General features: G+C 38.0%; 1 protein-coding gene across 1 annotated transcript in view; it reads left to right on the forward strand.

The window, feature by feature from the left end:
- Positions 1 to 884: 884 nt before the first annotated feature.
- LOC106955180 (zinc finger matrin-type protein 4) overlaps positions 885 to 16,507 on the forward strand; it is a 47,066-nt gene continuing 31,443 nt past the window's right edge. Inside the window, exons 1-3 of the mRNA XM_015045195.1 lie at positions 885 to 1,011; positions 5,590 to 5,682; positions 13,465 to 13,642. Coding sequence (XP_014900681.1) covers positions 889 to 1,011; positions 5,590 to 5,682; positions 13,465 to 13,642 — 394 coding nt within the window. The 5' untranslated portion in view covers positions 885 to 888. The remainder of the gene's footprint in view (positions 1,012 to 5,589; positions 5,683 to 13,464; positions 13,643 to 16,507) is intronic.

Genomic DNA, 16,507 nt, shown 5'->3' on the forward strand with positions numbered 1-16,507 from the left:
CAGATGGAAATGAGTTAGTCAAAACATTCAAGTTTATTTCATTGAGTTACATTGCTACAATCCTTTAGAAGGTAAATAAGGTAATTAAGTACAGAGAACTTAAACATCATGCAAGTACAACACAAATCATGATAATGTAAATTACTATAAAATTAACCCTCAGTAGTTCAGTATGTGACTGAGATTCAAACCAGACTATAAAATTAAACTTGCTCTCCTTATTATTATTGCTCAGAGCAAAACTCATCTATTTTTACAGGAAAAGTCTTTTGAAACTAATAGTTTCATTTACAAGAAACTAACTGTTTCATTTACTATAGGTAACATGTAACCTATGTTACATATGGGTCTCTCTTGTAAATGTGACCTGTTGCATACGTTGCAAAAAATAAGATAAAAATAACAATTCAAACTATTTAACACTTTTAAATATCACTAAAATATCAAAAAATATATTTTTAAATGAATTACTTTTTTTTACTTGAATTTTTACTTTAAAATTGTTTTATGCTGAAATGATTGCAGTTTTTTTTTCAGTTTTTCCATGTTCTGAGTTTATTGACAGAAGTTTGACACAAAACAAAATAAAAATATAATTTATTGCTCAACAAAATGCTAAATGCAAAGCCTGAGCCTCTGGCTATTGTTTTTAAAGCTGCAGCCAAAATAACCCACTAGAAGATAATCTGATGGAGAGGATCAACACATTTGGGGCTAAACTTTTGTGATTAATTAGTCACTTTGAGGAAAAACTGTTTTTAAGTTGAGAAATATTCATGCTTAAACAGCTTCCACACACACTGCAATGTTGCCTCACACTTGATTCAGTCGTGCATTTTAATATTGTATATTCATTTTCGTTGTGGTTGGCCATGTGTGTGTGTGTTTATGCAGGTTCAGATGAAGATGAAGTCTGCGGGCGTCGTGGATGGAGGTTTATTCACAGAGAGCTATTGCAACATCTGCAACGCTCAGCTCATCTCCGAGTCCCAGCGCACCGCTCACTATGAGGTGAGCTTGTCTCTTCAGTTTCAGAGTTATTTTTCAGAGAAATTAAAAGTAGGATGGTCTAAAAGCAAAAACTGCTTCTATGATTACTACTACTGCTTTTACTTCTGGTTCCTGCAATGCATCTGCTTTATTTGTACCAATTTGAACTTGTGCCATTCAACACTTTGCTCATCCATTATACATCGGATTACATGAGCATCGCAGTTACTTGCACCCGAACATGCTCATTCTGTCTTGATGTGGTCTACTTTTCAGCAGACCTTCTATTAGTGTTATAATGAAAGGCCATTAAATAATCAGTCTTTAAATTAGGTAACGTGAAACTATATGCAAAGTGCATCTGTTTGTTTTTCGGCGTGTTCTTGATTCTGTGCGAAGCACTGAGGTCAATGTTGATTATATATGGCGGGATTAGAATTAACAAGCGGACTAATGAGAACGAGGGGCTTTTTTGAGAGACTTCAGCAAGGACAATGACCACGTGTGTGTGTGTGTGTGGGTGTGTGCGTGCATGCGTGCCTGCGTGTGTGTGTGTGTGTGTCTGTCTACTCACAGGTGTGTTTGCTTTATTTTCATTTGATGACAATCTATTTCTGACCTTGATTTTTCAAGTCTGACAAAAAAAAAAAAAACGCAGCCTTTAGATATAGCAGACAAGATGAGTCACACCATGTTGTCGGAGTCAGCCTTTACAAAAGATCTCTGCAGAGGTCAGTGGATCAAAAAGACAAGGCAAGAAATCGCTTGAAGACAGGTGATTTTGGCACATTGCAGTATTGTGAAAGAATTACTCACCCCCCGTCACATTTTTTTTTTTTCTGTCTCCTGTAAATAAATAAAATCTAACAATTGCTTGCATTTTAATTGGTTGGAGTGCTGCAGGAGGGACTTGTGCACAACGCACACATCGTGCACATGTGAGTTTACATTTTGTTTTTGTATCTGTTTTCTGTTTTATGTCCCAAATAGGCAAAGCAAACATTATTTGAAAGAGAAACAGCAAAAACTAACAAAATCCCCTGTTTGTAACTTTAAAACCTTGACTTATGAAGACTTTATTCAACTCATTTCAGTCAACAAATCTTAAATTTCAAAGAAAGATCAAATAAAAAGTCTGTTTCCTTTAATGTACAAAATAACCAGTTTTCTTTCACACAAACAACCATTAGGCCTACATAAACAGGGGTCTTGTGACAGGAAGAACTTTTCGAAATGAAAGAGAAAAATGTTGAAACTTGCAAAGTGTCAAAATGGCACTATTATGTCTTCACATATGTGTTTTTGATCACCTGAAACACATATGAAGACATGTTTCTGATGATCAAGTCTTGACTATGATCTTTATCTGTGCTGAATGCTGCATGTATACAAAACTCACCACAACAAAACGCCTTTTTTTTCCTTTTAGCAGTCCTCTCCTCTGTCTGCATCGACTTGATTTGACACAACACAGGAAAAGGAGAGAGAAGAAACATGCATAGTCCATTAGAGCAGTGTGAGCACTGAGGGTCATTGCAGGGTAGCCTACCAACTCAAGGTCCAGCTTTTACGGTCTAGATCCCCGAGCCATCAAACACACAGCCATTTATTTACCTATAAACACACCGCATACTCTCAGACACTCGAAAACGCGCATATACCCACTGACAAAATGCATTAACAGCCATGTGACAAGTGAGGCTGAGGAGGAATCCTTCTGCTGGGGGGGAAAGGATCCAATATAAGCTGATGGGCTACAAGTGCAAGTGCAAGTCTTGTCACAGTTTCCCAATTGCCTTCTTTGTATGCTTTTCAGCCTGATAATCGTCTTGCTCCACTAGAACATTACCCTCTGTAGAATATGTCCCATCAGCTTCCAACTGCTATACATGTTTGATTTAGATGCTTGAAATCTTTATTTGTATCTCAGCATTTTGTCCTGTTTCTCTTTGCAGCTCTGAAGCAGCAGCAGTCTATAGGGATTAGAGACAATCCTAGGTTTTATATGGAGATTGGAAATGAAGGCCCGACTTTGCCAGAGATGTCTGATCACGTTCACATTTACACATCTCTGCCCTGTCGTTTGTCCGGTTATTTCCATTGCTCGTTATTAAAGTGACAGCTAGCAGCTACAAGGACAGCTCACTGTCTTTTCATATAAACATTTCTGCACTCATTATTGCTTATAGTCTTTGTATTTTAAACCCGTATGACACAGGAAGCGATTGCAATAGGAGAGAACGCTCTAAATATGTGGGGAACAAATAAAAAGACACTTTGTACTCAACTAGTTCAGTAGATGTCACATTAACATACCTAATACATTTGTTGAATTGTCATTGTTTCCTTTTTGTTGGGTTTCATATTTGTAGGTAACCATGACATCACTGTTTTTGCCCTAATTATCACTTGTTGGACCCAAACTCTTTTCTCACTTCTCTCAGCAATATAAAGTGTGAATTTGCAAGTGAAGAAATGTCTAACTCCATAATCTCATTCTTAATATCTTAATTATCTCTTCCGGAAGCTGTGAGCAACCCAGGCCATTTATCACAATGTGCTATGAAAATACCATTCCTCTTGAACTTCTTCACATGTCGTCACATTACAACCACATACTTTAACATATTTTTTCTAGGATTTTATAGACCAATACAAAATAGTGCATAACTGGCATCAAAATAACACACCTATCCATCAATTATCTACATTTGCTATCAAAATAATACATGGCTTACACTATTAAACAATATTAAAAAAAAATAAAACTCTGTCAAGTGGCCCAACTACATTTGCACTCAAGTCCTCTCAGTTGATACTTTGTAAAACCACATTTCTCTGCAAATACAGCTTGTTGTATGGGGATTATATCTCAAAAAGCTTTACATAGCTGCTTAGAAGCAACAGGTTTTTCTCTAATTTTAGTTTTACAGTGTGTAAATTAACCTTTTGTATGTGTGGTTGAAATGTTTGTTACCTTGTGGGTGTGTCTTCTGTGGGAGCCATCTTGGAAACCCAGCTCTTTTACAGAAAGAACAGTGACAAGAGCTGGAGTTTGATTGGCTGATTTAAATTGAAAAGGCACGGTTTAACCAGTATGTAAAGGCGCTTTCGCACTGCACGGAGCGGTACAGAACGGAACGGTTCCGAGTGTGTTCGCATTACAACTTGCGACCGGTTCCACCCGGCCCCATGGAACCACAAGAGCTGCGGTTCCAATCGTACCGGCCAAGCGGTTCTGCTTAGAACCAGCAGCTGATTGGCCGCTGGTTGTTAGTCAGACGTTGATTTTCCGTTGACAGCTGGCTCTCACTACTATATTTTGCAGAGTGCTCTTTGCAATATTTTTATTATTAGTTTTAATTAACAATGGATTCGTCTCAATGTAGTGCGATGACCTACATTGCACTACAATGAGGTAAATTTTTCTTCTTCTTTATTAAATTGGCAGTTAGAAACCAACCAACTCAAACCACATTTAGTTTTAAAGATAATGACGTCCGGCACCGCTTCGATGGCGCCTCATTGTAATGCGAACACAACAGGGCTGGAACCGTTCCGTACCGTACCGTTCTGTGCAGTGCGGAAGCACCTTAAGTGAACTGCTGGATGTAGCAGAAAGATTGAGAGAACTAAAACATGCGTCTTAGAGGACGCAGAGTTCTGGCTGTCTGTTTAGCATTCCTGCAGCATGATGCTACCACTAGTTGTCACTGTGGCCTTTTCAGGAAGATGTGCATCATTTTCCACCATATCCACTTGCCTGTTATACAAAATGTTTAATTTTAGTCTCCTCTCACCAGACCAGTTTGCTGTTCTCAACAGATTCATGAGCTATGGGTCTCTCCAGTGTTGAGAATAAATAATTCTGTGTTTTCTTCTATCTCTTTTAGCAAGTTGCAAAACTAAAGCTAAAGGAAATGAGACACTAGGAAATGCCCTTTTTAGGGCGCAGCTAAGACAGAGGCTAACAAAGGAAATTACTAATTGTTGCTTGATGCCATTTGTCCTGCCAGCTCCTAAAGGTAGCATGAGAAATGGACCAGCTGTATTTTAGTATTAATAAATGGAATTCATGAATTCAATTCACTGACTCTTCTTCAACCTCATACATCAAGAACTTCGCATGGAGAACCGACAATTCTCCACACCAGCTTCCCCAGCTTTCCCATGGACCTCTTGGATGCCTCTCAGATTAATACCCTCCTATACCAAACTGACATTTTAAGTGAATGTTCAAGTTTCTCTGGCTTTGCAATTGTGCCATATTCTTTTCATTTTCAGATGATGGATAGAACAGCGTTACTGATTTATAACCTATCCCTGCCTTATAAACATACCACCGTTTTCAGCATGCTTTTTCTTCAGATTTAGTTATGTGCTACTTTGTGCTGGTCTGTGTCACAAAATGTCCAAATGAAATATATAAAAACTCATGGGTGAAGCAAGTAAGTATTCAAAAGTTTGAGAATTAATGCTTTCCAACTCTGAACCTTTGTTGGCAGATGCCCTCTACACTGAAAGCGTGGAGAGACATGGTGAGATGGAGTGGTGGTTGTGGATTGTCTTCAAATTTCTCACTTTCTGTCTTTCTTGCAGAGTAAGAAACACGCTAACAAGGTACGTCTGTTCTACATGCTTCACCCTGAAGATGGAGGACCACCTTCCAAAAGACTGAGGCCAGATAACCCAGTAAGCTCATACTTAATGTTAGTGTGTATTTATTTGTCTTTTTTTCCTGTTTTACTAAACTAACATGAATATGTCTTTTCAGATCAAAGTAGAAGGAATTTATAGAAGGAATTCATTTCTTTAATTGTTTCTAAATGACTAAAAACTACACTGACCAGCTACAGTTGTAGACCGTGACTGCTGTAGGAAAGTGTTTGCTCTTCCTTATAAATATTCCTGAACGTGTCTTGTAAGATTTAGTAGAAGCAGATTCTGCCAAGTAGTTCTACATCTGGCAGGCCTTTTCTAAAGAGGTCGTTCTATTATTCCTGTTCTCCTGTGTGAATTTGCTCTGGAAATGGCATGATTTGCATCTTTTGAAACTATGGCAATTGCTGAGGTTGCATTTGCATTTGTAGCAAATTGTTGCGCATCAAAGATGAGGCATAGAAGGTATTTTGGTGCTTATGTTTAAATGTGCAGTCATTATTATGTATTGAGAGTCCTCCAAGAAAATGTGCAACTCCACAATGTGTGCCAGTTTATTTGGTGTGACCCATGTGGCATGAACTGAAATGCACAAAATTAATATTTTCAGTGTCTGCTTTAGAGAAACAGCTTTTAAGAAAGAATAATAATAATAATAATAATAATAATAATAATAATAATAATAAACTGCATTCCACAATCAATAAATTTAGCCACAGTAGAAGGCTAGTCAACGTGGAGAGATCACTGACGTTTTATTTTTCTTGTCAGAAAATGTATCACTTTGACTAAATGAGCTGAAGCAATTGTTAATATTCCCATTGTTGGAGATGCTAGATAGAGTTGTCTTTATCTTTAAAGCAAAATTATTAGGACAAATTTTGCACCAGAATAGAAAGAGAGTAGTGTACTATGGAGTTACTGCTAAAAACCAATTGCCTTTGTTGAGATAATAACATTCCCTTGTGATATATTGGCCTAGTTTTTAATGTATCCCACTTGCCCGATAAGATGAGATTCTCTGATGTCTTTGTTTTTCTCCCACTGTTTATAGCTGTGTAGACTGTGATTGTTTTACATAATTTATTTCCTCTGTGTGCATCCAAACATTCATTATCACATAAAAGATTATATTTACTGATAATCCCATTTTAACCACAATGAAAATATATTTGGTCTAAAATCTAAGATGCACATATCAGGCCTTTATGCATCGATAAATATTTAAATATTTTGAGGTCCAACATGTTGATTCGGATCTTGTTTACTCGCACTGTCACACACATTAACTCACTATTGTATTAATAGAGCAATTAAGTGGAAATGTGAGGAATCTCAATGTGAAAAGGAGATCCACTGTAGAATGAAAAATGAAATATCAAGAAATGACAAAAATAATTTAAAAATGATTTTAAAAAAATCAAGTTTGCCAGTGTCTCGGAGGTTTTCATTAACTAAGAGCAAAAACTGTTAAAGAAAAATGAAAAATGAGGTTTGGAACCACTCCTGATCATTTAAAGTCAAAGCCCAGAAGCAATCATAATAGAAGGGGAAAAGCAGCCTTACTTATTGAGATCTGGGTAACATCCCCTGAAAACAGGTGAAGTCTTTTATGCATTTCCGCACCTTCATCTCTATTAGCTTGAGAGATAATGAGTTCTCTGGTTTTACAGCAGGTTCAGTCTGCCAAGGGTTGATCTGAGCCTATCAGGTGCACTGTCTCTTCTGGCACAGGCTTGTGGATGTCTGGAGGTCCCCTAACCGGATCACTACAACTCAGGTTGCTGATACGAATGGAAAACACTTAGAGAAATTGACTTAGTGACACCAAGTGCATGTCTGAGTTATGTAGGGAGAAATTTCAATCAATCTATTAAAATTTAGGGCAACAAAACCTAGAAAAGGTGAATAGTCTTCCATGTGATCTGATTGGGAGAATATTGTTTTAGCTCTGCCGTAGTCTGTGCTTCCAGAAGGAAAGGTTGTCTCAGTCAACTAGTCAGAACTGGATCTAGTGTAAAGTTAGCAGTAAGTGGTAAGTGGACTCCTCTTTTTTTTACTTCTACTTCAGACATCAGACAGACCTAAGTTTTAAAACAATGTCAACAATCTATAACTTTAGCTGTAAGGTTTTTCTTACAGTCCTGCAGTGGCTCAGTGTTGCTGGTTTGAACCCACTTTCCATCCCTCTAGGTTGCCAGATCTAAAAAAGAAATACACAAATGAAAACCATTTATCATGTAATCATAGTAATAACTAAAAGACAGGTTTAGACACTAAATTTGACACAATTAATATTTAAAACTATGACTCATACTGGATTATTTTGAAGTGTTCAGAATTTATAATAACACTTCAAAGGAACTATCATATCTATTTACAGGCACTCAGACGAAAACACTTATGCTTATCATCTGACAAGCGCGTAGTCTTCTCGTGTTTTTCAGAGTTGCCACCTGCATGGATAAGGGTTTGCTTTTCACTGAACCTATAGATATACAAGGTCCTTTTAAAGTGACATACAGAAAAGGCTTTTAAAGTGGGTTTTACTTCACATACCTTTCACTATCTTTTATTATCCTTGGAAGCATCCAACCCCTTATTAAAAAAGTCATTTCGGCCCATGAAGAAAAAGGCCAAATTCAACATGTAGCTCTTTAGAGAGTCTCCTTTTTGGCTTTGACGGGGTTTTTTTTCTGTTTTCCTTATGGGAAAAAGTGTCAACTCCTGCTTTTTATCTAACTTCCACATGCATGGAGGAATCATGGCACTGAGGGAGCCTAAAAGTCAGTTTATAAACAGAAAACTGAAAGCTGCCACAAAGTCGAGTACCTAAAGCTTTTCCATCAGATGGAGATGGAGAATAAAGCAAACTGGAATACAGTATTCTCCATATACAAGGCCTGTAAAGAGAGCATTTCTGAAAAAGTTCAAGAAAAGTTTTAACAAAATGAAATTGGGAACTTAAGATGCATTTAAACTGGAATTTAATTCCACTTGGGTTCAGCACTGCTCAAATGTTTAATACTTACCTTTGGATCTATTAAACTCTAACATAGTTTCTAACAGAAGTAAAATTGCCCAGATTACACTTATTAAATAATAATTTGTCAAAAGACTTTGGCTGTGCACTTACACTGACACGCAGTGCAGAAATATAGACACCTGCGTCTCCATCTGTCTCCCAAGGTGAATAAGACATGACTCAGCCCATCCTGGCCTGCACCTCATATGGGACAGTGAATGCATATAAACAGGTCATCAGACAAGCACACACACCAATCATCTGCCATACTGTAATGCAGCGTGAGCGCTGCAGCAAGTGCCTTGTGCTTGATTGTATCAGACAGTGCTGGGAAGCTGATATTAGATGAGCAGAGATGAAATACTCAGTCAGTCTGGGTAAAAAAAAAATAAAAAATCTTTTCTCCTTTCATCTATTTTATCTTTCCCCTCCCATGGGAACTTTCACACACATTTTCTCACCGCTGCATCTAAGTGTGTTTTCTCTCTCTCTGTCTCTCTCTCTCTCTCTCTCTGTTTTTGCTCTGATTGACACGCCGCTGTCCGGTGGGAACGGCAGAAAAGGTTTTCCTCAGAGTCAATGAACTGCCAGAGTAAAATGCCATGCCTTGAGGTTTTCTGTGTTTGTGTGTAAAGTGGAAGTGTTTGTCACGGAGAAGATGGAGAGAAAGTAGGTCGTAAAGGTGCTCACAAATCCACAGGATGGTTTGTTTAACCTCCCATTTTCTCTGTGCAGTTTTCTACCTTTGCACGGGGTGAAAAAATACCACATTTTCCCTTCAGCTTTTATTCTTCCTGCATTATAACGCTGTTATCCCTTTCAATTTGCTCTTAGCGCTTCCTCAAACTCTGCACTGCTTCACATGTAAATTTAGCAAGACTTCCCACAGCAACTCGGCGCCGAACGGTGGGAAAATCAAGGAGGAGCTGAGAAAAACAAAACAGAAGGAGAAGAAGATAAACACTGCTAATTAGGAGTCTATTGTTAGTTGTATGAGTTGCAAGAAGTCACCCTAACAAAAACAAAAAACACATATATATATATATATACGCAGCAATACAGGTGACACTGTCAGACAGCTGATAAGAAGGCATACATGCATGTTGACACAAGCACACAACAATTAGGTTGCATGCAAATCAGTCGCGACAGATGTTTGACGTGCGACAGGTAACGACAGTAAAATAACAGGGAAATTTGGAAAGGTTGATGACTTTCAGCAAAGACAGAGGATAGAGGGAAACAGTGAGTCAGACATCTTGTTTATTGTTTAAAGGGGTTGTGCAGAGTGGCAGCCATAATGAGATGGCAATTATTCATCTGTCAGTCACCCACACATGCATGAAATTGTTTAAAAACTTTTCCCCTGCTTTCCCCAAATCCCCGGTGTGACGTATTTCGTCTTTTCAATCAGATGCTTCACTGTGGCTTGGCTCCCATTTGTGTCGCTGAGTCTTTTACTCTTCTCTGAGTCTTGACAGGTGAGACCCCTGCAAGTTTCTGCACGGTGTCATCTTCAGATCTTTGTCCCTAACCAAGAAAAAAAAGATAAGAAAAATAATAAGAAAAAAAAAAAAAAAGCTACAGGATGACGGGCTGCTCCAGTTGATTTCCCTCAGCTAAGATTTTGGTTCAGAGAGGTTTGAAGTAAACAATGTAAGCGAGGGTTTAGGTGGAAGGAAGGAACAGAAGGATAAAAAGAGAAGGAAATGTTGCATAAAGTACACATGAGAGACTTTGGGGGAGGAGAGATGAAGGGATGGGGATATGAGAGGAAAAACTCTGTTTAAAAACAAGACAGGATAGAAAGCATTTGCCCTTCAGAGGACTACAGTGTCTCTGAAATGGCACAGAATTGAATACCATATAACTATGGAAAAGCTGATTTTATTTTTTAAGGAGACATAACATCAAAAAAGTGCAGATAATTTTCTGCTGTTGAGCTTTATCTGTCATTTATGTGTAACATCAATAAATCAATCAGTCGTAGGATATGAGTAATTTTAAAATCCCTGTTCTGACGCAGAACAAGCCTTTTCAGTCACACCTTTAAAACTGGACAAGCACTTTAATATGTGTGACGATAATGAAGAGTGTAGTATCAGGGAATCTTTCTTGGTAATCACAGATTTCTTTGACAGAAAAATACCTTTTCCATGAATTTGACAACTGATTATTTTTTGTTCGTTTTGTCCACTCGGTTGCTTAGAGTAAGGATGGACTGAGCACTTTTGTCTCAGACATCAGCAATGTAGGAAATGTGGCTCAGCATTGTGAAAGTTAACAGTCAAACACACTGTTTGGTCTATGGTCTCTCAGTTGGTAACAGTTTTACTCCAACTGCAGTCTTGGTATTATACCAACATTAACTCACAAAGCATATTTCATTTTCTAGATGTTGAATTCAATTCAAGCTTATTTAATCAGCGACACAGCAGGAAGAAATGTTGCATGACAGAATCAAAGCAACCATTGTTTTGTATGAAGATTTTCTAGCTGCAGGCTAATTTGCCTGCAGCTTTTTTAAAATATAGCAAAATTGGAATTAAAGATTCTACATGCGCACAAACACACACACACACGGACACAATAGGGTGCTAGTTTGCTAGATTTCCAAGATTCTGTTCACAATCAACATTTCTTAACTTCCCCATCCTCATGGAGGATTATCCAAATAAATATTCACTTTGTAATCTCACATTTGACCTGGAGATTTGGCTTTTATTATTTTTGTTTGAAACAAACTTTTGGCTACATTCTCAGCTTTTCTGTGCTCTGTTTGATCTTTGACACACTTTTTTTTTTACATATTTCTATGTAAATGAACGTTATGACCTACATTTGTTTTATGGCCTACAAGCCAGAAAAGATATATCATAAGGAAAAGTTGCGCAAATTATTATATATATGCCATTTAAGTCACAGAAAAAGGAATATAAAGCAGTGAGAGAAATTCAGTTTGTTTTATTGATGCAGGGGAGAGGCGTAGGACAGTTGATGGCACGCATTTACACGTCGTTCACAGCAGGCAGGGCATGGAGGAGGCGAAGAGGCGAGGCGGGAGAGGGCAGGGAGAGGAGGGGGTGGCGAGGGCCTGCCAATACAGATAAATATTTCATCCCACAACACACAGAGTCACTGAGACTGGGACCCAGAGGGGGAGAGAGGATGCAGGGGAGGAAATGCTAAGAGCAAAGGGAAGGCAGGCAAGACAAAAAACAAAAACAAAAGAAAGAGAAGAGAGTAAAGGAGAAGGAGAGAGAGAGAGAGAGAAAGCCTGGAAGGTAAAGGTGTCCTTATCTCTCACATCACTGTCCGTGACGCTAACTAGGGATGACATGAGAGATACACACACACACATCCTCAGAGACACACAGCTTTCACCCACTCATTCAAATATGATGTTCAAGGGACTACACTGTTACTGTATTCACTTATTGTAACAGCAATTGTGAAAATCTTTTTGCTTGTTTTGTTTTTCACTTTGACAGCAGACAGATAAACAAAAAATGAAGCAAAGAATAAAAAATACCCCGAAAGTCAAACACAAAAATACAAGGATGGATAAAAAGAAAGAAAGAAAAGAAAGGTCATACTCAAAGCAGTGAGTGTTTTGAGTGTGACACTCAAAACGTCTTGTATAGTCCTCTTTTAAAGTCTAAGAATTTAGAATATGAAAGTCTAAATTCTTAGACTTTTATAGTCTTAGACTGTAAAAGACAGCTTGTTTCATTTTTTTTTTTTTTACTGGGGTATTATACACAAAATCTTTCAAATGTGTTTCAAAATTTTATGATATTCACATATTCAGGGAGCCCAGCAGTTGGGTAAAGTTTGAGCAGCAGTCTAAATAAAATATCCTCTACACTAGATAAGAAATTATTTATGTGAAGCTGACTTAAACATGTAATGTGTTTTGCTTACAAACATGTCCCCCACAGATTTCTTTTGTGTTTTTCATTTTGTCACAACTATTATTTTTGATCATCAAACATTTATTTATTTATTAGCCTCTAATGGCCTTTATTGGCCGGGACTCGAACCTGTGACAGTCTTGTAGAGTGCTAAGACATCCGTACATGGGTCGCACATTTTATCCCGGTGCTGTTCCCAGACAAATATTTTTTTTCAGACAAGGAAGGCCTAAGTGGGAGTGCTTGGTTTTGACAACCAACCACTCCCATATAATCATTTATTCATATATATGAATCAATATATATGCTTCGTATACTGAATCATATATAATTCTATATATGATAATTGTATTGAATAATCTGATACTTTTTTTGTTGGGTTTTTTTTTTTCATGTTATTTCTCATCTGCTTGTTAATTCCTACATTTTTTCTTTCAAGGTAACATTTTCAGTCTCGCTTTGTTTGGGCATTTTTAATGACAGCAAAGCTATATTTTTGTCTGTCTGTCTTTGTCTGGTGAAGATATAAACTTGTGTGTGTTCGCACATTTGTGTCAGTCAGACAGTTGGTCCTTTAGCTTGCGCCGTCTCCCACGGGGAGTAACGCTGGCTCATCATTAGTAATGAACCAGCAGCAGTGGAGAGGCCAGACCACAATCTCAGCCCTGAGAGACAGATGCATATTTGATCGTCACTCTTTTTGCCTTTGTGTTTGTTGGCATGTGTCTGTGTGTGATTGTGAGAGAGAGAAAGCCTACTGAGTTCTGAGAAAGAGGTTATTTCTCTTTGTTCCTATATTTTATCATGAATCTATGTTTCACCAGATTTACCGTTTTCCTTCCCTTTAACCATCTTTCCCACTTCTGTTCTTTCTAGGACTGTGCAGAAACAGAAGTAGACAGAAACAAGTGCTGTACCTTGTGCAACATGTTCTTCACCTCCGCCATTGTGGCCCAGTCCCACTACCAAGGGAAGACCCACGCCAAGAGAGTGCGCCTCGTGCTTGGGGAACCACCAAACCTGCCCGCAGCCATAACCAGCCCTACAAACACAGGTGCATTTTACCTTTGTTGTTATCTGTGCAAATCACTTTAGCAATAATGTAGACAACTCGGTTTTAGAACTACTGAAAAATTCAATATGAATTAATAAAAAACAAATAAAAATTCTAAGATATATTGACAAAAGGCAATAACTGATCAGAAAAAAACTAGGAAACATATTTAAATGGGAGGCATTATGCAAAATAGACTTTAAATGTTGTCATAACGTCATTCCCTCATCAGAAACAAACCCAGAGAGTTGCTTTCATACCAAGTGTGAAAGCACTGAGGTGGATGTGTCATTTCACAGGTATGCTTGGCTCCAGCAGGACTTGGATGCTACGATGGTGAGCTTGCTAACATGAGTTCTACCAAGTCTCAAATGGTACATGATGAAACTGGGAGACCACCTGTATAAAAGAAACTTAAAGCTGAAGCAGAACTGGAGCCTTTAACACGGCATTGAACCTAAACATGTTTGTAAATCCTCCAAGGACTGGATATGAATTAAGAAACGGAAAGCTGGAGGCCACAACCCAGATCTGTATCCTTTCCATGGTGTAAAACTTGAAATGGACTCAATATGTGACAATTTTTCAATAAATGACATACTTTTTAATTATATATCCCATTTTTTATGTGTGTAGGTATAAAAATGTATCCATTACGAATGGATACATTGTAGGCACCTCTCAGCCAAAACATTAGACCTAAAAATAAAGACACAGTAGCAGAGGAGAGCCCAAAGGCAAAATTTCGAAAGCTCAAGGCACAAGGTCAAGAATAAGCCCAAAAATGTAATCACTCCAAACAAACTGCAAGCACTGCTGAAGCAGGAAAACTAAGCATCTCTGGAGCATTTGTGAGACAGTTTGCTAAAAACAGAGTGAAACAGACTGGAGTAAGCAGTTTTGTGCAACTTCACCCTTAATAAGAGATCCATTTGCAGGTTAAAACTTAAATGCTTGTAGTTTGTGTTCATGGTTCACCACCTCAAAAATTCTGAACTAAGTTCAATTCCACCACAAAGTAGTTTAGCATGAAAAAAGCTGCCAATTAAAAGTACATTTTTATTTGCTGCCACTTTTAAGGCACTTCCAGGTGGGTGTTCCACATGGAAAAAAAAAAAAAAAAGTTTTATTCTGTTTCAGCTTGTCAGCTAACACAGTCAGAAGTCTTAATTTAAAGAAAACATCTGTACTGTCATGTCATTTAGACTTCCCTGTGTGATGGACAAAGAGCTGAGCTAGAAGTCTGAATGCAGATTGCAGAATTATTCTTCTGATTGTGTCTGTTTTATCTGCGTACCCAAAGCAGGTCTTACTCCCTGACTGCAGCAGGCTCCAACACTTTGACAAAGCAAAAAGGGTACATAAATATTTTGACCTAATGTTTTTTGATGTTTAGGGCACAAGCCTTCAATTTATATCATTAGGTTAAAATGATGGGGGAGGCTGGTTCCCACAGAGACAAATATGTGTTTAGCAGCATGAATTGCACCCACACACAGATTCACACTCTTGGCAGTCAACAAACTCTGTCCTTTGAAAGTAAATGTTGGAGCACTTTTCCACACAAACTAGCTATTGTTTTCCCTCAACGTTTCTTATAGTGCTGCAAAATATATCATAAATGCATCATTATTGCAATATCACTGGACACAACATGAATATTGCAAAGTGCCAAGACTGCAACAAATAGAGTATTAAGCAATTATTTAAGTTTCAGGCATTCAGTCTCTCTATGCTAGTAATATATTTTGAAATTCGAAAGAAGCTTAAGTGGTGATAAGCACTAGCCTGGTAAAAACCAGCACCTTGCACTACACTTTGCTCCATGCAGAGGGTTTGGGCTATTGGCTTTAGAGAAACAATTGATTCCTGGAGATGTGGACTTTGTTGAGGTTTTACATTTTACCCAATTGCTAGCGCTTGCCCATTACCAATGTAATTCGCCAGTTCGATGCTAAGAAACTTACCATAAACTGCCTGTGCTGTAAAAACAACCATCTCCCACTGAGAAGAGAGAAGTGGCTGTTAATCTGAACAAGGTGGCTATTAATGTTAACTCAGTATATTTGGAAACATGACCAACGTTTCTAAAACTACAATCAGACTACAATTCTATAACAGTGCAGAAAATCAACATGAACTTTCATTACTTCTCTTTCTGTTCCCCGATTGGCCGTAAATTTACTTAAAGTCTAAAATTTAGAGAGTCAAGAGGAAAAAAAAGCCTAAACTGAAAAGACCGTATAATTAGCAATACAAAATCTCTGCCAAGTAAAACAGTCTCCTAGTTATTTCCTACTCTTTGTTCATGGGTGTTTGAGTATCTATTTCTTAAATTCGTGTTCTGGCGAGTTATCTCCAAGGAAGTTTTACATAATGTGATACAAATTGGAGTGAAAGGGAAAATTCACAGAGCTGTAAACACACCATTGCTTCAAAATGGAACATTATAATCAACCCCCAAAGTGACTCCTGCTAAACTTTGGCCTACTTTGGAAAACTGTCACTTCTGTGCTGCTGCTGCTGTGGAATTTCTGTCTTTTTATGACAGTGGGACCTGGAGGAAAAGATACAGGGGGAAGTAGCACAAGAAGAGAGGAAGAGTGACCTGGGAGAGAAGGAGAGGATTTCAGGAGAGATTAAAGTCAAAGCTAGCCTTTGTGAGCTCACTGAGATGAGTGCAGCGCAAAAGACGCACAGCCAAGTCGACAGGCCAAGGCCGTACATGGGCATCACAACACGAATACACTTACATGATCATCAGAAACACACAAAAGCAGGATGACTGATGCATTTACTTAGAAACCTGGACTCCAACATTCACTGAAGTAAGAAAAAGAAAAGTCAATAGATGCTGTAGAAACC

Source organism: Poecilia latipinna, unplaced genomic scaffold, assembly GCF_001443285.1.
Source record: "Poecilia latipinna isolate Pla-1442-1.1 unplaced genomic scaffold, P_latipinna-1.0 Scaffold713, whole genome shotgun sequence".
NCBI classification, from domain to species: Eukaryota; Metazoa; Chordata; class Actinopteri; order Cyprinodontiformes; family Poeciliidae; genus Poecilia; species Poecilia latipinna.